This window comes from Carya illinoinensis, chromosome 13 (genome assembly GCF_018687715.1).
Source record: "Carya illinoinensis cultivar Pawnee chromosome 13, C.illinoinensisPawnee_v1, whole genome shotgun sequence".
Classification (NCBI taxonomy): Eukaryota; Viridiplantae; Streptophyta; class Magnoliopsida; order Fagales; family Juglandaceae; genus Carya; species Carya illinoinensis.
In genome coordinates, this window is record NC_056764.1 from 4,152,607 (window position 1) to 4,179,096 (window position 26,490).

General features: G+C 33.5%; 4 protein-coding genes across 20 annotated transcripts; all 4 read left to right on the forward strand.

The window, feature by feature from the left end:
• The first annotated feature begins 732 nt into the window (after nt 1-732).
• Nucleotides 733-2,569, forward strand: LOC122292707 (40S ribosomal protein S17-like). 2 transcript variants are annotated; one of them, XM_043101184.1, is made up of 2 exons: nt 733-891; nt 1,842-2,569. In XM_043101184.1, exon 2 carries the CDS (start codon nt 1,861-1,863, stop codon nt 2,293-2,295), a length of 435 nt encoding a protein of 144 aa, XP_042957118.1. In that variant the 5' UTR covers nt 733-891; nt 1,842-1,860; the 3' UTR covers nt 2,296-2,569. The 2 variants fall into 2 exon arrangements, with proteins under 2 accessions (XP_042957118.1, XP_042957119.1); XM_043101185.1 differs by having other exon boundaries at nt 767-891; nt 1,839-2,569.
• Nucleotides 2,570-5,172: 2,603 nt separating this feature from the next.
• On the forward strand, nt 5,173-6,727 carry LOC122292191 (xyloglucan endotransglucosylase/hydrolase protein 2-like). Its single transcript, XM_043100429.1, has 4 exons — nt 5,173-5,350; nt 5,694-5,794; nt 5,902-6,092; nt 6,328-6,727. Exons 1-4 carry the CDS (start codon nt 5,173-5,175, stop codon nt 6,704-6,706), a joined length of 849 nt encoding a protein of 282 aa, XP_042956363.1. The 3' UTR covers nt 6,707-6,727.
• Nucleotides 6,728-13,420: 6,693 nt separating this feature from the next.
• On the forward strand, nt 13,421-15,158 carry LOC122291220 (putative xyloglucan endotransglucosylase/hydrolase protein 1). The gene is made up of 4 exons (XM_043098866.1): nt 13,421-13,704; nt 13,915-14,015; nt 14,163-14,353; nt 14,707-15,158. Exons 1-4 carry the CDS (start codon nt 13,521-13,523, stop codon nt 15,089-15,091), a joined length of 861 nt encoding a protein of 286 aa, XP_042954800.1. The 5' UTR covers nt 13,421-13,520; the 3' UTR covers nt 15,092-15,158.
• A 6,655-nt stretch (nt 15,159-21,813) lies between these two features.
• On the forward strand, nt 21,814-26,438 carry LOC122292794 (pentatricopeptide repeat-containing protein At5g04810, chloroplastic-like). Of its 16 annotated transcripts, XR_006237027.1 has the most exons (6): nt 21,828-23,064; nt 23,470-23,594; nt 24,614-24,700; nt 25,075-25,229; nt 25,647-25,709; nt 26,169-26,438. XR_006237027.1 is itself a non-coding variant. In XM_043101304.1 (5 exons), the coding sequence occupies exons 1-5, from the start codon at nt 22,777-22,779 to the stop codon at nt 25,094-25,096; spliced, it is 405 nt and encodes a 134-aa protein (XP_042957238.1). In that variant the 5' UTR covers nt 21,814-22,776; the 3' UTR covers nt 25,097-25,991. The 16 variants fall into 16 exon arrangements, 10 of the variants coding, with proteins under 10 accessions (XP_042957238.1, XP_042957239.1, XP_042957241.1 ...); XM_043101304.1 differs by lacking the exon at nt 26,169-26,438 and having other exon boundaries at nt 21,814-22,820; nt 22,954-23,064; nt 23,450-23,590; nt 25,075-25,991; XR_006237025.1 differs by having other exon boundaries at nt 21,815-23,064; nt 23,450-23,590; nt 25,075-25,709.
• Nucleotides 26,439-26,490: the final 52 nt, after the last annotated feature.

Below are 26,490 nucleotides of genomic sequence, written 5' to 3' on the forward strand. Positions count from 1 at the left end.
TGTATTTCAGGTTAAGTTCAAAATAGAAACATTAAGCAATATGATACGATTTTATGTTATAAAATAATTATAATTTTATTATATCATAAAAATAATGACAAATACTTTGATATATGTATATATAAATAAGAAAATGATTCGTACAATGTACATTATTTGGATGAGTAAGTCCCATACATTTCTTTAAAAAAAAAAGATAAATATAGGACATACATAAAAAATCCTATTTTTTAATACTGGATCTTACTATTTTATAATAGAAGTGCTTATAGTTCACACACTATAAATCTATATCTGATATGGGAAATGATAGTGTGCCGCCTCAAGTCTACTGTTCATTAATTTAATTATTTTTACTTAATAATTAAGGAAATAATTTTTTATTGTATTAATATATTTTTTTAATTTTTTGAAAAAATATTTAAATATTTTTTCAAAAAAGAAAAAAACAAAAAAAAAAATTTCTAAAATTGTGCTAAGCTCCACGCCCAGTGGTCATTTCTGGGCGACAGCCTAGCATGACCCACCCAATATTACTCGTATGAATATCTATAAAAAAATACCCTCTAAATCTTATAAAAAAAATTACAATTCGATATACTTAATTAAGCTAGGTAAATTATTATAATTACTGAAAAAATAAAATCAGAAAAATCTTGGGTTTGATTGTCAACAGCTAATCGAAATCTGATTGGTTGTTTACGTCAAGAGAATACGTGGTCTGATCCGCACTGAATAAAACTTTAGTGACCTGTTGGAAAACCCTAACGCTTATATCTTACCCCTCGCTTCTTTTAAGCCCCCCCCCAGCTATCTCCCTCAGCAGCCGCGCAGTGTCCTCTAGGCTCTCTCGTTCCATCCGAGTCTCTTCCCGCGGCTTCTTCGTATTCGGTGTGTTTTTTCTTCATTGATGTTCTTCTTATTCTGGGTGTTTGGTTCCCTTGATAGATAGACCCTGATCGTTGTACTATGAATTAGGTTACTCTATCTTTTGTCGTTAAACTTAGAAAAAGATTGAAATCGGGAATCTGAAAATTGGAACATACGAATGCTTTTGTTTTTGTTACGAGGATTTTTATATGCTATGATTGGGATCCTTTTGTTCTTTTGTATTTTGCAGCAACTCAATATTGGGTAGTTGTTGTGCCTTTTAATCTTTGTCCCACGGGAAACCTGATTTGCAAATTCCGTTATATGCTACTGCAACCTGTTTTGTCAATGAGAAAACAAGGGACTGTTTTACTGTGAATTGGGGATTTTATTTTTTTCTTGTCTTGTGAAGACTCTTGTCTTACTATTTCTCGGCAGCCTAAATGGAGGAGAAAGTGGCCTGTTTATTTGTTTTTCTGATTGTTATGTCATTTTTATTTTTTACGCCACACAATTAGAAAATTCGGCTGTATGTGATGAATCTCAAACCCGGGAGTTTTTTCTTTTCGTCACTCATATTCACATTCACCGAGCAAAAGATGAACTTTGTATTGCATTGTTGATAGGTAAATTCCTCGGCCTTTGAGTGAATGTAGTAACTGAGGAAGAAAGTTGTGAATCATATCACTAAATTGGCAACGTCTGGGGTATCCAAAAATAAAAGCAAAAATAAAGTGGGAACTTATGGATGAAGAACTGGTGATCTTAAGGGTTTGAATTCGAATTAAAAATACGTTCTAGGATCGGTTATTTAGGCTTTTAGCTATGCTTTTGGAATGTTTATTTTGACATTGTGAATCAGCCCTGGATGTTTGAGTCGTCAATTACCCTTTTCTCTGTTTGTCACCTAGTTTCTCATCTTAGAAGGTATTCAGATATTTTGTCTTCAATTATTGTCTGTCTACTGGCAGGAACTGTTAAGTCTTTAAAATGGGTCGTGTTCGTACCAAGACTGTGAAGAAGTCCTCTCGCCAGGTGATTGAGAGGTACTACTCTAAGATGACCTTGGACTTCCACACAAACAAGAAGATCTTGGAGGAGGTCGCCATCATTCCCTCAAAGCGTCTTCGTAACAAGATTGCTGGCTTCTCTACCCACCTGATGAAGCGGATTCAGAAGGGCCCAGTTCGTGGCATCTCACTGAAGCTGCAAGAAGAAGAGCGTGAGCGTCGTATGGACTTTGTGCCTGATGAATCTGCCATCAAGACTGATGAAATTAAGGTTGATAAGGAGACACTCGACATGCTTGCTGCTCTTGGCATGTCTGATATCCCCGGGCTTGTTGAAGCTGAACTACAGCCTGTTATTCCTGCACAGGTGTTTGGTCGTGGTGGAGGTGGTGCTGGTGGACCTAGGAGGTACTGAGGTGGTTGAGTCTGTGATTTTAAGAACCAATATCTTAGTTTCTATTGAACCACTGGATTTTTTTATTTTTATTTTTTGGGTTAAATTTGATGTTTTGATGCCAATGGCAAAGTGAACTGGTGTTAATTTTGGTTATGAATGGGGTGCTTAGATGTTTTCGAACTTGGAAGTTAGCACCCGCAGTTTAATTTACAGTTAGTTCCCTAGTCTCGTTCTCATTATGCTTACGTGTGAATGTTCTTGGGTTTGCTATTAAAGGACTTCTTTTTGCGGATGTGCATTTTAGATTAAATTGAAGTTTTGCTATATTTGGAAGAGGAACGTAGTTCTACTTCTCTTCACAAAGGAAAAATCAGGATGTAAGCGATTTTGTGCTCTAATACGTGCACTTATTTAATTTGATTCGTTAGAAAGTCAGATTTTAATGAAAATAATACTAATTTGAATTTTAAATATAAAGGCAGCAGCATTAATGTGCAGATTGATATACATATTTACTTTTACCTAGCAAAACTCTTTTACAAATGATGATGTTTGAAGTTATTTTAATTCGTGCTGCTACATTGGGCTCCGGGTACTTGGTTGAAGAAAAATGCATGGTTGCTCATGTATTTGCTTATGATTATCGGAAAGAAAAGTTCTATCATCAAGCATCAAAATTAATGTAGTGTATTTTGTCATTGGCATTGGTAGAGATGCTAAGATATTGGGAGAGATGCTGGGAATGGACTTGCAATTGCATCATATGTGTGGTTGATGATTGGGGAATGAGGGGCTCTACAGCCCCACACGGGGCATCCGTGCTCTTTTCTTTTCTTTTTTTTTTATTTTTTTTTTTATTTTATATATATATATATATATTTTTAACATTTTTAAATATAAAAAAATTCACAACATTATTAAAAAATATATTTTTAATTATTAAATAAAAAATAAATTTTTAAAAAAATTGTCAGAATCCCCGTCGGCCTGTAAGAGCAGCATTTCTCTTGGGGAATGTACTTGGTGTATGCAAATTTATGTAACTAAGTACATTTTCTGCGTAGTCGGAAGAATGTATCCAAATAGCCATTATATATTCACAAGTCGGCGTAGAGAACAATTCATCTACATTATTTATGTGACAAGATTTAATTTCTAATTTTTAAACTTTTTTATAAATTAAATTATGTCACCTCAGCGTCTAATATATGTGCCGACTTCTAAATATACTTTTTCTGTACAATTAGCCCTCTTTTCGTTATTCCAAGTTGCTACCTAGCCTTCAAATTCTCGAACAAAAATAAAAAAAACGAGTTTCCCAATTAGTCCAAGGTGGCCCATTGCACGGCCTTAGAAAACCAAGGGCAAGTGAGAGAGAATAAACTTTTCACATATTTATAGTAAGAAAATGATACTACTTAAGTTTGCCTCTTTAATTTAACTGTTTATGTATTTAATTTATTTATTTTTTATTTTTTTAATTTACTGGTTAAGAAAATGACTATTAATATATCAGTATTATTTTTAATTTTTTAAAAATGCTTAAAAAATATTTAAAAGAAAAGTCAAGTAAAAAAAGTATAATTTTCACTGGAGGAACACCAAGTGGACAAACTTGGGTGGAATAGTAGCATTATCCTTTATATTATATCTTTTCAAAAATCTTTATTCGTACAAATACAATCTACACATTGACTGTGTCAGCTAAATGGTTGCCCGATTGTGTTTGGGTAGTGGAGTGATCTATTCATTAAATATTTTATCATTATCTTTTACATGCTTTTTACTACTTTTTATTATTATTTAGTATTTTATCATTACTTTTTTATTATTATTTACAGATCATTTAATCACCTCACTACTCAAACATAGTCTAAATAGAGAAAAATAGGGAGTGCTTGAGAAGATAAAATTCTCATGCATGTGGAAATTTAACTGAAAAATCTCTTGCAAATTACGTGTCACCCCAAAAATCTTTATTCCTACAAATATAATGTACATAATAATTGCCAAAAATAAATGGTAGCCTGATTAATAAGGGGAAAATAGTAGAGGTGAAACAAAACCGAGGAAATTGTTCGAACCGAACTTGTAGGACGTTCTGATCTCCAGTGCATAACCGGTTTAATTGGTAACTCGATTAATTAGGAAAAAACAGGGAATGCCGGCCCTGAGGGTGTCATTAAGAAGGATAAGGATTCTCTCAAGTCTCAAATTATTACCAAAATGAGAAATTCTACCAAAATATATGCAAGGTTAGTCTTACGTCCAAAACTCCAACAGAAATTGATAAATAAAAATAATTTATATAATATTATTTTTGTAAAAAAATTCTTATAATTATAATAATAAATAAATTATTATTTTTTATATATAATGGTATAAAAATGTCTCCCTATTAGATGTAATTAGTAATATCTGGGGGGCTCAAATTAATACAGTAGTACCTTTTAAGGCGAGCTCTCGCCGCAAAAAGTTTTCACATATATAAATATGAACTTAATTGAACAGTGTGTACAGAAATTATGAAATACGTGTAAAATCTATAAATTAAACTCAGCACCCAGTGGAAATAATGTGGCCACTGATCATGATCTCATGTATTTACGATCTTCCAGTACATGAATATCCTACTAATTTATATTAGCTAGAAATATTAAGATAAGGACATGCATGCCAGGGCTAGCTGTTTCTAATCTGATCATGCGTTTTATGATAGGGATCAAACACACACGTATATATAATTAATTATGAATATCATAGCTATCTAGGATATGGAATTTGACACATCAATATAGGACCTTGAATAGTTTCGTACGTAGGTTGTGTCTAGCACTATATAAACGCAGCGCATGATGATCGAAAGCTAGTATAGCTTCTTGTCTTTCTTATTCCATGGAGTTATTTCTGCTGATTAGCCTCCTTGTCTTTCTCCTCGTTGCTGCCGGGCAGGCAACTGCTGCACCGCCTGATGTTCCTTGGTCGCAAAACTACGCTATCTTATACGGACAAGATCATACCCAGTCTCTCAACCAAGGGAAAGAGATTCAGCTTTCCATTGACCAAGTTTCAGGTTAATCTTGATCTTCTAGTATCGTTTCGTACGTAATATGCAGCAATACATGAATTCGCGCGCGCATGCATGCGAGTATATATATAGATGCATGCGTCAGTTTGTGCGTGCATGCACTAATGATATCATAACTACGAAGCTATTGGCACTGCTATATATATAGATATCGTGCATGTCTATGAAAATTATATGATGTATGTACGTATCAAGTTTATGAGTTTCATTAGTGTATGTGAGCTAGCTGTACACATGCACGTTGAGATGTCTAAATTAGGGAGAAAAGAAAACCTCGTGCATGCCTCTTTTTCTCTTAATTGCTTAATTTGTTTTTGTTTTTGTGCAGGTTCTGGTTTTAGGTCTTTAAATACTTATGGTTCTGGATTTTTTAGCATGAGGATAATGCTCCCACCTGGGGATTCCACATCAATTATCACAACCTTCTACGTATACATGATATCGCGATCTATATGAATATTTGAATAAATTGGCTGGTCTACTTTAATGAATATATTTTAGTACTTATCCTATTTTGGGGGTTTTTTTTTTTTCAGCTAAGATCGTATGCAAATAACCATGATGAGATTGATTTTGAGTTTTTGGGAAACTCAAAACCGCCGTATTTGTTGCACACAAATATATTCACAAACGGGCAAGGTAGTCGGGAGCAAAGAATCAATCTTTGGTTTGATCCGACTAAAGACTTCCATGATTATCATGTTCTCTGGAATCAACATCAAGTTGTGTAAGCATACTCTTATGTAATAATATACTCTCTCCTCTAAGGCTGTATATGAAAGTATAACAAGCCATATCAATTTGTACGTGACTGGTATATATATATATATATATATATAATTAAGCTGTAGCACTTCTCTATTTTTTTTTGTTTTGTTTTCTAATCATTTTCTTCATTTATTTATAATATGTTTATTTATTTTATAAGATTATAATTGAATCTTAAATATGATTAATTACAGGTGGTTGGTGGATGGTATTCCGATAAGAGTGTTTCAGAATAAAGAAAATATTGGAGTGAAATTCCCGGTGCAAGCAATGCAAATAGAGGCAACCATATGGACAGCACCATGGGCATCTCCTGGTGGACAGCCACCGAATTGGGGCCAGGGGCCCTTCCGAGCCTACTTTCAAGGTTTCAACATTGATGGTTGCGTTGCCCAGAACAACACCATTGCTACTCCTTGCTTTGGTTCCAATTCTTGGTGGAATAGGAACGATTACTGGAAATTAAATCCAAAGCAGTTAAAAGCATATTTGGGTGTGAGGAAGAAGTACTTGGTTTATGACTATTGTATTCATAGGCCTGGCCCTAAACCCCCAGAATGCACTAGGCATTAATAGTACTACTTTTAGTTTTTAATTTTCTGAAAATTTAATTTTATTGGGGGGATTAATTCTTAATTTATTAAGTATTTTTATACCTTAAAATGGTAAAAAAATAAACGTTTGCTTTTATAGCTTTTGCCCTCTTGGATTTCCAGTTCCTGGGTAGTATTTATTTATTTATTATTTTTGAAATATCACAAGTCATTACAAGAAAACAAGGTTTTTCCATTGATTTTATATTCGTCGCAAAAGAAATGATTGCAAATGGCCATTATTTGCGACGTTTTTCATTTCGTTGCTAAATTCCAACGTGAAGTTCGTAAATGATAGGTGGAGAATTCATTATGCACTTTGTTACGGCGACTTTATGCCTATTGTGGCGGTTTTATCGTCGAAAAAAAAATAATCACTATAACGGCATTTTCTTTCTGTCAAGCTAGAGAAATCGCCTCCAAAACCTATTATTGCGGCGAATTTTTTTCACGGCAATAAAACGGGAGAAGGGAGACTAAACAATTATTTGAGGCTAAAAGAATCGTTATTCGCACATACCCTAGGCCAACAAACAAGTCTCACTCCCGCACCCCTCCCTCTGGCCCTCTGCCCTAACCCCTACCCCTTCGAAGCTCTCTGCCCTAACCTCACCCCCTCCGTCTCACTCCCGCACCCCTCCCCCTCCATCTCAGGAGCCGCATTCCTCCCCCTTCGTCTCTACCCTAATCCCTCTCCCTCCATCTTAGTCCCTCCCCAAGGTAGTGGGAAGTGAAGAAACCCTCTCCTTCAGCATCGGGGACCCCTCCCCCTCCCCCTCCCCCTCTCCTTCAGAAAAACAATTTTTTGTTGCAATAACCTTGTTATCAATCCCTTTCTTCTAGCGACATTTTGGTGTTCTCTTTTCTAATTTCCAACATCCCCTCTTGATTTGACCCTACCTCTGCTGGGGAGCTTTCGATTTCCCCCACCAAAAACCCTTACAGAACTTGCTTTTAACCTTGCAAGAATGCCTCTTTCAACCACGCTAAGTCTCTCTCTCACCTTTTCAATGGCGTTGGACAAGTTTGGGTAGTGGTTTATCTCAAAAATTGAACTCGGTATTGATGTTGGTATTGCAATGCCGTTGATTTTTCAATGACGATGATATTGGAGTAGGATCCAAAAGCGGGCAATGAAAGACCAAAAGTCAATCTATAGTTTGCTTTAAGGAGAAGTTGGAAGATTTTGCGCACTTTTTATCAAGGTATTTTTCCCCAAACTAATCGTATCGGCAAAATCAAAATCTGAGTTGCGATTTATTTCTTCCATTAATTATTGATTTAGAGATACTGATGATAGGCATAAAAGATTGTAAAGATATTGGAATCGTCTTTGTTTTGCACTTTTTTTTAATAAATCGAATTCTTTCATAGATGAAAAAGTATTGGAAATACAAAGTCTGTCCCAGAAAACTTCAAATTGTTTTATATTTGTTCTCAATCGTCAGCCCCTTCCCTCTTTTTTTGCTATTCCCCCCCCCCCCCCCCCCCCCCCCCCCCCCCCCAAAAAAAAAAAAAAAAAAAACCACTTTCAGAAACTCCTCCAGTTTATATTTTGGGAGATCATTGTTGATTAAGAAGTTTAATGTTTTATTGTTGTGATTATAGTGATAAAGACAATGGGGAGGCTAATTACCAGAGTTCCCGCAGAAAAATACTTGTAGTCTGCTGTAGTTTAACAACATATCTATTCTGGTTGCTCGATGCCCTTCACCTTCTTTCGCTTGAAAATATAAGTTTGAGGCACAATTACTAGGGTCTAGAGGAGTTCAATGTATCTTTACAACCTTAGAGGTTTCTTTTGTGAAGTCTTGAAAGTTGACGTGCAAAACTGTTACATATATGGGAGATTGTTGTGCTGTAGGTTTCGAATTTTGGCCTTTACTTTTTCAAGGGCCCTTGGTCCATTTAATAATCTTGCTCCAATAAGCTACGTACTACTACTACAACTACTAGTTCTCCATTCGCAAGGGAACCTCATTGTGTGACTGACTATCATTAAATTTCAACATAGTAAATCAGCATAAGCATGACAGGTGCAAATGTAAATTTGGTTACTAAACCTTAGAACATATGAGTCGATCTATTACAAGTGTGTATATATGTGCAGGTTTAAAGATTAATGATATCTATACGTACTGAGTTAATTTGTACTAGTTAGTTTGATGTGAGTTTTACATATATATATAAATATATATGTCTATCTATTTGTGTGTGTGTATATACATGTATATATATATTTATATTTTTACATATCCCTCTAGAGCACTTTTTTGCCATCCCTCACAAGTTTGTGGGCCATGTGTATGGAGTTGGGTAGGTCTTTTTATCAAGGTAATTTTTTCCCCTCATAAAGTGACGTTTGTGGATTATATGGAGTTATTAGTATGTGTACCACTGTGGAAAGCCTGAAAAAATGTAAGTGTTTAGAATATTTGGTTGTTTCTTGGAAACAAAAATGTTATGTTTCTGTTATGGCATTACATAGTTGGCTTTTTATTTCCTGGCTGATAATAGAAGAAGTGGGCATCCTAACATTTGCAAGTTGACCTGTTTTTCGCTGAATATTAGGTAGCACGAATGTTTTGCTTTAAGCCGTTTACATAGACTTCACCTAATATTCATTCATTCTCAATAAACTCCTGTCTTACTTACCTAAAAATTTTTGGCAATCCATCAATTACATATATTCTGTTAAAGGAAAGTCGCATAATTTTTGCCCACATGTGAATCCACTTTTTCTAATGAAAAGAGGCATGAGAAACACACTTAAAGTGAACTCAATCAATTTGTAAGGTTTCTTTGGTGCGTGCCCTGCTCCCCCACATGTCCCATAGAAGTTATAACTGTAAAAAGTAAGACTCTTTCATTAAAGAGTCTTAATTTTTTCAGTTATAAAGGTAGCTATTTTTCAAACCTTGTCTCACGGCTTCTAAGTCTGGGAATGTATCAATTGATGCACGAACATTATCAGTTTTTTCTTTACTATAGTACTCTGAAACTGTTCATTTGGATGAATGAATGACTGTTCTATTAAACCAATTTGTCTCAGTTGCCACTTGGACTTTCTTGATGTGCTTAATTTGTAGAACAAATGGTGAAACTTAGCACGGTCATTTGGATCATCTCATTAAATTATGTTTTCAGTTTCTAAACATATATATGTACTCCCTTTGTGTTGGATCAGGTTTACATTTCCAATGTTGCATTTAGTTTAACAAAGCTAGTTTAATATATGTTACAGGAAATATGAATTCCAAACTCTTTGTACTAATGAAAGAATTCAAATCGATAAGAAGGCATGATGAAGAAACTCAATGGCACTTATTAATTATTATAAGAACCATATATTATCTTGGTAATGTTTAGAATGTGCTGTTAATAGCTCAATTTGTTATTGTATTTTGAATTCCAAATTTTGAAGGGAGTGGTTACACTTGCATTGAATTGTGCTTTAGTAATCACTCATAAATCAATAAATTGCAAGTGTGTATGGTTAAGCGGCAAGTACTTGCTCAATGTCTCCATATTGATTATTAGGTTATCTTCAGATGCAAAAACCAGACTGTGCTATCAAAATGATTCATAAAGGATAAACTCCAAAGGACATTTCCAAGAGAGAAGCACAATTTGCAAAATTCCTGGGCTGTTATGCTGTTGGAAGTGCTGGAAGTAAAGAAAAGGAACCTTACTATTTTTACGAGTAATTTTTCTGTTCTCTAGTCCTTTATTTGGTGGCTGCCATCTAGATTTATTCCAAATCTAGATTTTTAATGGTGAAAGTGATCTTGATTTTACCTTCTTCAGTATGCATGCTGAAGATGTGGCTGCTTATATGTGCATATTGGTTGCTGCCCTGAAAGAAGCATGGGGAAAAGTTGAAGGTAAAGATTTATGAAATGCTCAACTTAGTTTGGTGGAACTAAGGATGATAGAGAGATGCTGAAAGTGATTTCAATTTGCTTGAAAAAATGTGATCCACACCTACTTCACCAACATTCCCTTGGAAGTTAAAGCTTACCATCCACTAATTCAGTACATGGCAAGTGTTTAGATGTTTTGGTTAGCATTTGATGGGATGCTCATTTAGTTATTTATGTAATAACACTTAACTGGAAATGGGCAACTAGCTAAGTATCTAGGTGGTGGTTGTCCATCACATGTAACATGTTATAATATATATATTTAAATTAATATACATGTGGAGTTTGACTTGGCTGAATGGAAGAGCAAAGCATGCATACATGTGTCAGCAAATTGTAGATACTTGTTAATCATGGTTGGATTTGTCTTGATGATTTTTATGCTCTCATGATTCAATGGAATGCTTGCAGTTTATATTTTTGTCATGACTATACTTAGAAAATACAGGGAATGCAGTGTACCTGATGATCATGTGGCTGCAGAATGGGGTTAATCAAAAAAATTTCACATTAAATTTAGTTGATATTTGTATGGTGCTTTGGTTTTTTTTTTTTTTTATTGGACATGGAGTTATTGTGGATGCGCATCCAAACTTTGTTTTTGCATTGAGTTATTATGGATGCAAATAGACAAACATGATAAACTATTTACACAAATTGCATCCAAATAAAATTATTTTGTATCGAGTTATTATGGATGCAAATGTCCATTCGCATCGAAACTTTTTTTTTTTTGTATTGAGTTATTATGGATGCGAATGGATAAACATGATAGACTGTTTACACCAATTGCATTCAAATAAAGTTATTTTGCATCGAGTTATTATGGATGCAAATGTCCATTCGCATCCAAACACATCAGTGGTTGGGATGACTAATTTCAACCAATCTTAGATTTTTTGCAGTAGATAAAAATCGATGCAAAAGGTAAGATATTAGCAACCATTTCATCAGATGGATGCTGAAATTCAAAAATAACCAAATAATTGCATTCAACTGTTGTCGATTAAAAATCGATGCAAAAAAATATTTGTATCGCCTTATTTTTACAACCAAAACGAGAGATGCAAATGACCATATTCCTTGTAGTACTACTTGTGCTTTTTACCCATTTAATTCCTGAATTTATATATTTTAATTCCAATGATCCCACACATAAGATCAATACTGATTGAATGAGACGTTGGAGGAGAGGGCCGGCAATGTATGTGGGGGGTTATGATGGAGTAGTGGAGTATCGATCCAAGTGGCACGAGCCGAGGCCGGAGAGCTCAAGGAGGAGATCCCGGCTGGCAGGTTATTGATACCGAACCGGAGAATTGGCAGGCGGCTGTCCAGTCTTTCGAGAGAATTAATTAAGAAAGTACTAAAGCTTGTTTATTCCATCAGTTTTTCATAACTTGGTGATACTTGAGGTTATCATGATGGGTACTTACAATAAAAAATTAAGAAATAAAAGAGAGAGAGAGAATAGGAAGTCCTGGGAATGACTGCTCATCTTTACGTCAAACCGATCTCCAACTAATAATGCATAGGATTTAAACCTATTGAAACACAAATATAAACCTATATTATATATTTAAATATATCTTAACGAGGTCTATAAAACATTACTATTTATTTATCAATTCAGATAATCAATGGTGGAACATCCATGAATTTTTACAAGGGGGCTAACTTTTCTATTGTGTGATTTTATATAAAATAAAAATAAATTAAAAAATTAAAAACATAACTATATATAAAATTATATCTCAATAATTTACTACATATACATAGAAATAAATTTCTAAAAAATGTAACTTAATATATGTTTTAAATTTTTGACGATAATACTTTATAGAATAATATTAAATCTATTATTATTTTTGTAATGACATATTTAGAATTTACTTTTTTTCATAGAAACTCAAGCTATCAAGTAATCTTTTAGAATTCCATTTTTTATTTTAGTAGGTAAGCTAATTTATCAAGTTTTATGCAAAATTTAGATATTTTCGTGTTACATTAAGCATATAATTATATAATTGAGACCTTAAATAATTTTTTTCTTGCTCAATTAAGTCTAGATGATTAAACCTCTCGACTATTTTTTATATAAATCATCAACCTTAAATGATTTTTGTTGTTTTTTCACTTTGGATTTAATATTAAGAAAGCTAATATTGTATAACAAAAACTTTTGAGATCCATATTAATAATTTTGTTATTTTTCCTAAACTTAATTTTAATTTAATTTTGGTGAGACCATATCATTGAAAATAGATAATATATAGAAATTATATAAAAATTTAGAACTATAGCAAAAACAAATTAGAGAAAGACATTTTTAGATATATTAAAATTTTAGAGAACATATAGGGATTTTAAATTTTTTAGGTTCACCATTATAGATAATTTGAAATCATCTCAGCATCCAAATACAGAGAACCTTTATTCATACAAATACATTAATGTATATAGACATTGAACCGAACTAAACCAAAATCGAAAAAACTAAAAGTTCATGTTTCGATAATGAATCAGTCTGTATTGGCTCTCAAAATTCCAAAACTGATTTATATAAGTTCGATTTTAAAATATGTCCAAAATCAGACTGAACTAAACCGGTTACACTCTTAAAAAAAATTAAGAAGCTAGTGCTATTCTCACTTGGAAACTAATTAAGGAAAAATCTCTTGCATATTATGTAGACATTAATTGTGGAAATCAATAAATGTTAACTCGATTAATTAGGGAAAAACAGGTAATTAATGCCTGAGGCTCATAAAGAAGAATAAGCTGGATTCTCTCGTACACTATGTAAATTTAAACACAGCGCATGAATATCGAAAGCAGACCTGCCTAGCTTGATCTTGTCGTTCTTCTTCCATGGAGTTATTTCTGGTCATGATCTGCCTCCTTCATGATGTCTTTCTCCTCGCTGCTGCCGGGCAGGAAACTGCTGCACCTGATGTTCCTTGGTCGCAAAACTACGCTATCTTATTCGGACAAGATCATATCCAGTTTCTTAACCAAGGGACAGAGATTCAGCTTTCCATTGACCAATTTTCAGGTTTATCTTCTTCGAGTATCGTTTCGTACGTACGTAAATATGCATGAGCAATATATGTTTTATATATATATTCTTGTGTACGCGCGTGTGTGTATATATATATTTATAGATGCATGCACGTTATTGATCATGTCTAAATTAAGGAGAAAACATCATGTATGACTCTTTTTCTCTTGTTTAATTAATTTGGTTTTGTTTTTGTGCGCGCAGGTTCTGGTTTTAGGTCTTTAAAGACTTATGGTTCTGGATTTTTTGGCATGAGGATAATGCTCCCACCTGGGGATTCCACATCAATCATCACAACCTTATACGTAAACATACATACATATATATATAAATATATATATATATATATTTCATAAATTGACTGGCCTTCTAATTTAATGAATGTATTTTAGTAGTACTTATCCTATTAATTTTGGGTTTTTTTTTTAATTCTTTTTTTTAAATTTTTGCAGCTAAGATCATATGCAAATAAACATGACGAGATTGATTTTGAATTTTTGGGAAACTCAACACCGCCGTATTTGTTACAGACAAATATATTCACAGACGGCCGAGGTGGTCGGGAGCAAAGAATCAGACTTTGGTTTGATCCGACTAAAGACTTTCATGATTACCGTGTTCTTTGGAATCAACATCAAGTTGTGTACGTTATGACGACATTCTTATATTGTAATTAATGCTAATAGAGTAACGCTATATTCTATACTTTCATTTTATTTTTATTATACTGTGTAAAATATGTCATATTTATTATTATTAGACGATAAATAATTATTTAACAAATGATCATCTAATAGTGATAAATATGCCATATTTTATATAATAAAATAGGAGTATGATGGTAGTGTGGTATATAAATTTTTTTAAATATATATACGCTTTTCTCTCACGCATTACTTTTATTTGTTTGTTTTTTAATCATTTTCTTTGTTTATTTATAACATATTTAGTTATTTTATAAGATTATAATTGAATCTTAAATATTATTAATTACAGGTGGTTCGTGGATGATCTTCCGATAAGAGTGTTTGAGAATAAGGTAAATATTGGAGTGAAATTTCCAGTGCAAGCAATGCAAATAGAGGCAACCATATGGACAGCAGCATGGGCATCTCCTAGTGGAAAGACACCGAGTTGGGATGAGGGGCCTTTCCGAGCCTACTTTCAAGGGCTCAACATTGATGGCTGCGTTGCCCAGAACAACACCATTGCCACTCCTTGCTTTGGTTCCAATTTTTGGTGGAATGGTAACAATTACTGGAAACTAGACCCAAACCAGTTAAAAGCATATTTGGATGTGAGGAGCAAGTACTTGGACTATGACTATTGTACTGATGGGCCTGACCATAACCCAGAATGCCAGACACAATATATAGGTTAGTTTTTGTTGTAAATAAATGAGAAGGGAGAAAGAAAGAGAGAGAGCTCAAAGAGGTTGAGAGAGAATAAGAGAGTCTCAATGAATTCATATATCATTTATGATATCAATATACCCATATATATAGAGTTATAAAAGTCTTAAATAACGACTACGACTTGGTTAATAATAATGGTTAAATATAGTCATACAATACAAGATGGTTTACAACACTTCTCCTTTAGATGACCATATTTAAAGAATATGCCTTGTTAAAATCTTGTCAAGGAAAAACCCTGTGGGAAAAAAGTTCAATGACGAAGGAAAAAAAATATAGTATTCATGTGTACCGCTGAGTGCTTTAGGATTGCCTCATTAAAACTTTGCAAAGGAAAACCCAGTGGGATAAAACCTTAGCGAAGGAAAAGAGTACAGTCAGCACAAGTCTTCAAGACATTACTTCTCCTGAAAAGTGCATGATAATAGGTATTCAAATCTCCGCATTCCAATGTTATGCACAATCTTCTTAAATGTTGCAGTTGGTAATGCTTGACATCAATTTTACATTTCTCCTCATGAATTGTAATGATCTCCTTATGTGGATCTGAAAGATAACCTGTATCTGTATATCCAATTAATTGTGGATTTGATCCATGTTGATAAAATAATTACATATTCAGGGCTTCAATTGCACTGAGATAAGGTATTTCAGGATCAAGAATTTATTCACCGTCTTTACAAGGACGAAATGGATCTTTCTGCTCATCAAATTATTGAGCAACCATTTGTTTTGTCCATATAAAAGTGATTCAAGACTTTATAGTGAAATTCACCATATTGATTCAAGATCATTTTAACATTAAATTCACTACTCTTCTGGAGTTCTTGTAAATAACACAGTTAGTGAAGAATTCATCAATATTAAGCCGCTAACCTCATTTTTCAACAAAAATGGTGGCCAATTTTTTAGATCAGACAAGCATCGCAGGTTTTTTCAGCTCTTTAGTAACTGTCAGGCGCCGCAGAGTTATGATACTACATTTTCTTATCTCTTGTAGAGAGATACTTCACGAGAGATGTTGTGAAGTAATTTGTCATAATTTTTTTCTATAAAAGAGACATTCAGCTCATCTTCATTCGCATATCATTTTCTTCACTTTTCTGTAATCATACTTCATTTTTACTCTACAATTTCTTTATGCATTCTTACTCTGCGATCTTTTTTTGCATTCTTACTCTGCAATAGCTCAGCAATATTCTCATAGCCAATATATGAGGTATTCTGCACCTCGTTCATCAGCTGTTCATGTTTGTACCACAGGTACTATAATGCAATACAATAATGATTTGACTAATAAGTCATATAATGAAACTATATATGAGCTTATGAGTCTCGGTACCCGATATTCATCATCCATTATCATATTTTCTCAGCGACTACAATCCAAAACTTGTGGGGTTGACAAATTCTACGAGAATATTGCTATCCTTCAGCGACTTCTTCTGGAATCCAACATGAAGATATGAGTAATAAAGCAAGAGAATAAGAATTTAAAATCCTTGTTTAAATCTTCTTTTTGATTGCCTACTCCTGTAGATAGGGATTCCATGCAGATTCTTAAAAAACAAGAGCGTTTAAAGAATGAGACAAAGTGCCTCAAATTTCTGTAATTTTTGCTTCAAGATAATAAAATAATATTTCACAAATATTCATATTTGTGTTTCTATCTTCTGGTAGATGTTCTGTATGCTCCATTTTATTTCTCCTTTAATAATGCACATTTCTTACAAAAACCGTAATATAAATCTGAAATACTAATTGCATTTAAGAGATGATATTTCAGAACTAATAATATCATTTATCTTCCCATTGAAGCCGCAAGGGTTTCAGATTTATATTTCAAATATGTGCAATTTTCATGAGCTATTCTGGAACCTCAATGACATTTAAATCATATATATAAACTGCAATAATAGCTTGTTTCCACATGTGTTTGGATGTATTCAGATTAAAAGTTTCAAACATTTTGTATCATTCAGGGATTTTCATATATATGTCATAATTTAACGATTCATATAAATATGCAGTTAATCATGCATATCCAAATTCTCGATAACTTTCAATCTAATAAAAATCTCAATATAATTTCGACTACTTTAAAAGCATATCAGTATTGTTTCTTCGAGAAACCGACTTGTGATTTCTATATGACATTTTCAGATTAAAAGCTTCAAGCATTTTATATCATGTATATAAATATCCACTGATATTTAACAAAAATCACCTTTTTAGGTGTTTGGATTTCAAGTCCATATTTATCACATTTTACTAGTGATATCAATTCTGTAGGAATTGTTTGTGAGAAACTGACTCGTGATTTATATATCACATTTTTATTTCCTTTCTATAAATACTCACTAACATTCAACAAGCATCACCTCTTTAGGTGTTTGGACTATAAGTCCCAATGCATTATATTTTACTAGTGAATCAATTCTGCAGGAATTGTTTCTTTCAAATTTGGTCAATATTTTACGTCATTATTCTTCGACAGTTCTTGATTCACTTTCTCCATTACTTCTGGTAATGTCAATTGCCATCTTATATGGAAATACGTTGTCGACAACGATTTTATTTCTATCTATAATTTCTCCAATATTTATGAAATGTATTGAGATTTTGTTATTTTCAGGTACCTGTCCCTCTTCAAGGGAAGACATTTTCATGAAAAACCTCTTCAGGAGACACTCTTCAGGAGATTATACTCTTCAAGAGTTTATATGGGAGAATTTTATACAGAAAATTTATATAGACTTTATTGCTTGTTTTGTGAGTATGGCTTCTTCAGGAGGACCAATTATTTGTGCATTTCTCTTTTGAGATGCTTTATCTTTTGTATCAATAGGTCTCACATGCTTTTGTACATATCTTATGTTCATTAGACTGCTAAATTTCTTAATTGTCCTACAGGGACTTCAATCATCGCTGGGATTTTAGCAGCTAGAATATGAGACATTTTTATCTTATTGCATCCATAATTTAATTATCATCTGAACTTCCAGTTCATCTATGATAATCAAGATAACGTCGAATTATTTCATTTTATTTGCTTCTAGCAAATTTTTCTTTCCACTTCTGGTGGTATTTATAGTAAAAGAATCTTCTGATTCTTTTATGGACGTCCATAATAAATTTATTCGACTTATCGTAATTGATTTTGGATGATCAAGATAATCATGAAAAGATACAAATATTTTTAATCATATCACTTTGATGCATCATAATATTTGATTCAATAATTGTATAATATCATCTCAAAGAGAAAGCTAGTTCATTTTCTAATATGAGCTTCTGACCCGAAATTATATCACGTCTAATCTTCTAGTTTCTTTGAATAACATGTATCATTTTTTTCACTTTAGGGAATAAAATGATATAAATTTAATATCATTCACTTCAGGGAATGATGTGAAACTATTAGGACGTGACTAATGATTTTCTTAACAAAAACTTATTATTTTGCTCAGCCACTAAAAGACCAGATATAAATTTAGAATATATTGTAAACTTTTTACACTCGATATTGCTATTTCAGGAGCACATTCGAGGCATTCATTATAAACATATATTCTTTAGTGATTTTTCTATACACAATTTCAATTATGCAACTTCAGGTGCATTAATCATAATGAGCTTTTATTCCATTTTTATTCTAAGATAAATCATATCAATAATTCATAACAAATAAATAAAACTTGTATATAAATTATGTGAATAAAAATTGATCACAGATATAATTGAAATGTAAATTATAGAAATTTTAATTCACCATAAATATAACTTGATATGTAAACTATGTGAATAAATATAGAACTTATCAAGTAATAATAATAAATATAATCATTAATATTTATCTTAAGAATTGTAAATAGTATATTGAAAAACTTATTTGAAATAGAAAATCATTATCTTCAATATCATTAGGACCTTCGTGATATTAGAGCATGCTCTTCTTTCATTTTCTTTTCCATCCTGCGTTTTTTCAAAATATAATAGTGCAAGAAAAATAGGTAGTCTTAGTGGATGGTGGTACATGTTAGAGTTGGCCCGTGTATATATTATTATATTATATACTTTTCGTTAGGAGTAGGTAAGAGGAGCAGAATTTTGTATAAAATGGACCATTGATCCATTGACCCAGAGTAGGCCCACTTGCAGCCCACCCACCTACCTTTCACAGTTTCCACCCACCTACCATTCGCAGCCATTATTGACAAGCATCTGGATCCGGAATGGTTGAAAAATATGTACTGTTTTAATAGGCCTTCAACGTACATCTTTTCTTTTATACCCTACATTTTACAAGATATAATAAGATAAAAAAAATATAATAATATAAGAGAAGTAGGCCTTTGTGGGCCTCCATGGCAACTTTCGCCGAAGCCGAGATTCGCACGGCAAAGCAAAGATATGCTGCAGACACAGCTAGCGAAAAGAGATGCATAGCAACACGGGATGAGAGAGGAGTCCGAAACGGCTAGCTTTCTTTTGGTACAGAATTGATCATAGAATTCGTAAATCAGAGAGTGGGGATCGCATGAGAAGGTTGATGAACGTGAAGAATACAAATTTCTCAGTTTCGAAACCGCTTGAAAAACCATTGAAGCAGAGCCACGACTCGGTCGACGGAGATGAATCAAGTAGTAACAACCTTCATCGTCCTCCACCTCTTTTTTTCCGTAAATGCATTGCGTACAATACCCGCTGACCCATGAGATCCCACGGCCCAGCGGGACCCACGGACGCTCCGGTTTGACCAAGTAACGGTCCTCATCAACGGCTACTCCAAGTCCCGTATCCCTCTCCTCTTGTCACAACGATTGTTACGCCTTGGACTCAGGCATGCAGGTAACGATAGCGTTCAATCACTTCGATGAGGCACTGGTGCAGTGCGTGCCATGGTGCAGACGCATGTATATACATGTGGTCAACAACGATTTCGCGTAGTGGGAGATGTACGCCATCGTCTGTGTAGTAAGACAAGGAGCAGGGTAATCGTTAATAGTACCGGCGGGTGGAGACTGAGGAGGGTCTCCATAGCCGTTTCTTATTTTGATTTCCTTTACTCCGAAGCCATGCCTGCTCGCGGGAAGCTTCCGGGGACCACGAGTGCTGCTTGTACAGCCAAGATGGAGCTTTGACCAGCCTCTGAAAACGAAGGTTTGCATCATCGGAACATGGATCTGGATTTGGGCGGAAGAGTGAGTACAAGCAGCCATCCGAATCGGAATACGGGTCTGGGTACGGGTGTCTATGCCCAGATCGGAGGCCAGCACCACCACCGAGCTCTCATGGTTAAAAAATTGGGCGTTGGGTTTTTCACTCTTTTGATTTAGAGATTTCGTGCTGCTAACATGTTGTGAATAAATGAGAAACAAGAAAGAAAGAGAGAGCTTAAAGATGTTGAGAGAGAACCAGAGAGCCTCAACGAATTCATATATCATTTATGATATCAATATACCCGATTACAAAAGTCTTAAATGAGTATTACAACTTGTCAATAATGACGGTTAAATGTGGTCATATAAGATGATTTATAACAATTTTAAATTTATTGGAAATTTTATATTTTTTATATTTTTTTAAGGTTAAGAGTCCTTTTACATTAAAAAATTAATACTCTCAATCCATTTCATTTCATTATTATAATTTTTTCAAATTCTTATATAAAATATAATAAATAATTTAATTTTTTTAAAATTTTAAAATAATATTATCATTAAAAAATAATATTTTATTTAACTTTTAACTTTTATTTAAAATCATTTTATCTCGTTTCGCTGTATAAACAACCTTTAATTCTTAATTTATTGAGTATTTTTATACCTAAAAATGGTAAAGAATAAACTTTTGCTTTTGAGTCTTTGACCTCTTGGATTTCCAGTTTTGGGTATAGTAACTGTTTATTGGAATATCATTAGTACTGCCTTTAATGGAAGTTTTGCTGCATACGGACGACTATGATATATGTTATTTTTATAAAAATATTTTTTGTTTAAAACATAATTGCGTAAATTATTACTAAAGTCTAAAGTTTTTATCATTTTTCCATAAAATGAATTCGATCTTATGCCAACAAAAACCAAAATCTAATAGGAAGTTTTCATTCGACATTATTGTTAGTTGATAGTAATGATACGAATTTGAAGCAAATTCAACTCAATATCTAGAGTATTTACATTAGTTTCATCAAAATTATCTTTAAAATTTGATAAAAAGTACAAAATTTTCATAAATCTAAAACCTTTCTATCCATAATTCCATATTGGATTAGCTATTGAATTCATCAAAATAATAATATAATATTATTTTTTTAATAATAATATATATTTTTTTATTTTTAGCAATTAAACTAACTATAAGTATATTAATAATTTAATTTTATACTTGAGGCTGACCATAAATTTCAAACTGAAATGAAATTAAGGTTGCAAGGGAAAAAAATGAGAGAAAAAATAAAGTATAACAGTTGGAAATTAAAATGTAGTAAAATAATTAGTTGATGAGTGTATAGTAATCCTTTAAATTTGAAAAAAACTATAAATTTACTGTAATTTAAAATTTTTTATTTTTTATTTGATGAATCTAATGTAGCTTTAATTTATATATATTTATTATTTTATATATTTAGTTTGATTTTTAATCAAGCCAATGCTAATGCTATAAAGTTGTTGAAGAAGTCGAATTAGAAAAGTGCGGTAGCAGTAGCTTCTGCCGAGTTGGTAATAACAAAAATTCTACTCAACCACCGGCTTACTATCACAAACTACACACGACAAATCCGGTCTGTGCACCCAACCACCGGTTTCCCCTCTCACCCATCCCTCCCCTTCCCTCATAATCGGTCACTCGATCCTTCTCTCTCGTCCAGGCAAGACAGATCTTCTCCCTCAACCCATCTCTTCTCCCTCAACCCATTTTCCTCCAGATTTTCGTCCCTGTGGTGCCTACTCTCCCTGAAAGCTCAAATTTTTCAAAGTTTTATTTAAAAAATTATAGATTAGTTGCTAAAATTAAATTGTGCATTTGTTCTTAAGAGTACGCACCACAAGGACAGGACTTCATATTATGAACCCATCATTTTAGCATTATAATGGCAAAAGAAAAAGAAAAAGAAAAAAAGCATACGCTTTCTCATCTAACAACTCTGGTGAAATATTGTCCTATTTTGTACTTCTTTACAAATAATTGGAGTTCACACAATTCATATTTGCTTACAGGCACAAGACTTCCGCACCACAGGGACGAAAATCTGGAGGAAAATGTAGCTGCAGAACATGAAGATCAAGCTGATTGTTTCTGTTGGTAGTTTTTACACGCACAGGACCAAGGTGAGCCCCTCTCCGTCAATCTCTCTCCTTCTTTATGGATGTTGGTACTTCTTAATCCTTTTTCCCACTTATGTTTTTTCTCCCCTTTTTGGTGTCTGATTTGAGGAAATAATGGAGAAAATTGTCAGCGATCTTATCACTTTTGGCGGTGATTTTGCATTAGTTTTTTGTTTATGTTTGTGCTTAAGCTGTGAAGATGAGCTGGGTGGTGGGCGAAGAACGACGCAGAAGGGTGAATGGAGGGAGAACAACACGGGACAACGTATGCCGGGAGGTGTTTGAGAAATTGAAATGAGTCTAAACGCACGCACGGTCTAATGTTTTCAAAAAAACAAAATGCCACCTATGCTGGTGTGGGGAGGTTAGATGAACAGGAGGCGGTTGTATAGCTTTACTGCTTATCGTTTCGCAAAAGACAATAATAGCTTCGAAATTCGAATCACTCATGTATATATAAATATGATCTTTTCTTCTTTTGTTTTTCTTATTCATAGCAGCCTTCTGGTGACTAATTACGCAAGGCCAGGGGATATGCATCGCGCAAGTGAAATATTTGAGAGAATGCGAGCGAGAGGAATAGAACCAACTGCGCATGTCTGCACCAGGTAATAACTTGTGATTACGTGTCTATATTCAAACTTTGAATATTCTTAATGCAACGATGTGAGTTTGGCCAAGTTTGAGTTTCTTGTTTTTTGAGCCAATGACCACTTTTCTAGGATGCAATGGGTACATATTGTTTTGGTAGATTAGATTGTGTTCACTCAGAAATCTCACTTAAAGAATTGTACCCTTGTACAACGAAGTACTTTTACCCTCAGTGACTCGTGTATTTTCAATTAAGATTATAACATCTAACTCATTGGCAGTGTTCAAAAATGTTCTTCTGAGTACGTCTTATAGAATCTTAAATAATCTATTCTCTATAGTTTAGTGTCGTGTATTTTTCATGCACTCCTTTCAGTTTTAAAGGTTGTTTATTTCATGCAGCCTTGTTCATGCTTATGCAGTTAGTAGAGACATGGAAGAAGCATCATCTTGTGTCAGGAAAATAAAAGATGAGGGAATTGAAATAAGTTTGGTGACTTGCAGCATTATTGTTGTGGAATTTGCAAAAATAGGCACTGCCGAGTAGGTAAAGCACATACTTTTTCTTTAGTGCCTCTAAAATAAAGGAGTTCCAAATTTTTAAGACAAATACAGTGATACCTATTTCGAGAAAGTATCGGTTTTGTTGGTGTACTACAAAAAATTCCAACTTCTATGATTGCAGTAGTCACTGCTTTTTTCTCTTGGTTTTTTCTATTGACACATTTGCTATATTAGAAGAATGATGTATTGATTCTTTCAAAGTTGAGCTATTAAAAATGAATTAATAAATAAATAAAAAAGAACCGAAACGTGATTCATAGGTATTTATGTTTAACTTCTTGTGGTGACTAGTCCTATCAAAATCTTGGTTCAAATTGTCCTTCTTAATGATATTGAAAGTAAACGAAAGTTTCCGGATCTGTTGCTTTCAGAACTACACAAAAAGGGAGATGCCCATTATTAGGCACAGCATGTTATGACATTATTGTTGAGTAGCATTATTGTCATTACATGCCTATGGCTAGTCATTTTGGCACTCTGTGTGCTGTTCCAAACATAACAGTAGGCATTATCGTTGAGTAGCAGAATTGTACTTTTGTTTCTTGATATGCAAACGGGATATAATTTATTTGTACTGCTAAGAGTTCCATGGCACTCTTCTCACCTGATCAATACCTCTGGAGTCCAGGAATTTCTAGATTTTTTATGAGCGGAATATCTGGAATTTAATGGCCAAACTCATGTAAAATTTTGCACTAAAGCACTAAATCTCTAGTTGCTTAACTTAAGTGAAGCAATAGGCCTGTTGTGTTGCTCACACTTTACTGGTTGTACTCACCTTGATTGAAGCAAAACTCTTCTGGTGCTATACCGTGCCCTGTTTCTTACCTTTAACCTGGTGGGACTGTAATACACCTGGGTGTTAATTTGTTTTGTTTTAAGGACACAAATTGGATATGCCTGAGGAGTGAAGAGGCAGTTTTGTATCTCTGCGATCTAACTTATTTTTTGAGGCAGTTTTTTTATCTCTGTGATCTAACTTATTTTTTGGCATTTTGAAAGAGCTGCAGACCACTGGTTTAAGGAGGCCAAAGACAAACATACAACTCTCAATGCAATCATCTACTGCAATATTATTTATGCTCACTGGTGAGTATTCTGAAGTCAATTTTAGGTTCATTTGTATCGTTCTTGGTCATTTTCTACAAGTGAAAGATGCGTAAGTTATTGAATTTGAATAGAAATGCTCTTTCTACTTGTAAGTTTGTCATATTCTACATCACCCGAGTTTTTCTATGGTTTTTTTTTTTAATAGATTTATCATTGATTTGCATAGACACACTCACACACACAATTAGTGGGTTTTGAACCCATGACCTCACCCTCCACCCTATTCTCTTATGGGGAGTAGGTGTTATTTGAGCAAGTGCTCATTAATAGTTTACTTAACACACATTCACTTTTGCATGGCTTCCTTAATATAATGTTTTGATGATTCTTATTGTTGCTTTTATATTTGTCAGTCAAACATGCAATATGGATTGAGCTGAGGCATTGATATGTGAGATGTAAGAATCGGGCATAGACGCTCCTATTGATATATATCATACCATGATGGATGGTTAAAACAATGATTGGCAATGGAAATAAATGCCGGATTGTGTTTGACCGACTCAAGGTAAAATTATAGTTTATGAGAATTTTTCTTGTCTGGGATGATACATTGGTAATGCCCACTAAGTCCCACATCGGTGCTTTAGAAGGTAGAACTGAGCTTTATAATGATTTCAAGAAACTCCAATTATAACATTGACTAGTTCTTTTGGAGTATAAGTCCAGATGTGACTTGAACTTTCCCTAGGTCTTTATAACATATTTTATGTATGCATTCAGTAAGATTTTTAGTTTCTATCGAAACATGCGTCTAAGAGGGAAAAAGGAAAAACCTCTTCGTGGATGCAGACGTAAGAAAGAAATTTTATCAATAATGGGAGGATAAAGTACTGTAGATGTTTTACAGTCTGCCATCAATATGTAGTTCATAACTTTTGTCTGTCTTGTATCATCGTATGCTAACACGCTGATTGTGATGTAGGAATGTGGCTTTAGACCTTCAGTTATCAGTTACGGATGTCTCATCATCTTTACACTAAGTAAGGTATAAGTTCTGTTTCGTGTCTTTTGTCCCAATAGGGCATGGTGTATATCGAATAGGTTTCTAATTTCTCCCTCTTGGTCAATGTTCATTAGGGGCTCTCTATTATGGGCTAAGTGTTTTCTCTTGTATACACCTAGTGTACTTGGTTACGTCTATTGATATTAATATATTTTTACTTATAAAAAAAAGTAGTTATTTTTTTTCTTTCCATATTAGACTTGTTGGGCTATCTTTGTTAAAGGAATACAAAAAGACTGCCTGTGGTTTTATTCTTTTTGCTTATTTGTTGTTTACATTATTTTACATTCTCTATTGTTGGTTGGGGAAAAATGTTTTTACAAATAGTTCAATATATCGATGTGCTGGGAGTGAACCATTTCCTTGTACTTGATTTTATTATGGATACCGACCATTCAAAATGAAGTTCTTAATGTTGCTCTGTTTGTATATTCTTCTTAGATCTTGCCGCCCTTGTCACATTTTCCATTTTGGGTATTCCTATACCTGAAGTTTGACCTAATAAAAAAGGTGCAGAGGAATTGAATTGGGTAGATTTCCTGCTGTGTGTCCTTATTAGCAGATTCCAATTTAAGTTGAGTTGGAAGGTACGGCAATTTAAGGTTGGTTCCATGCATGCAGAGGAGTTTGTTGGTGCTAGTTATACATACACGAACAATGGATATGCTTTTATATATAGAAATACAAAAATTATATATTCAATCACTTTTACATATTCTTTTACACATTTTATTAATGTGATTAGCTGTGTATTACAAAAGAA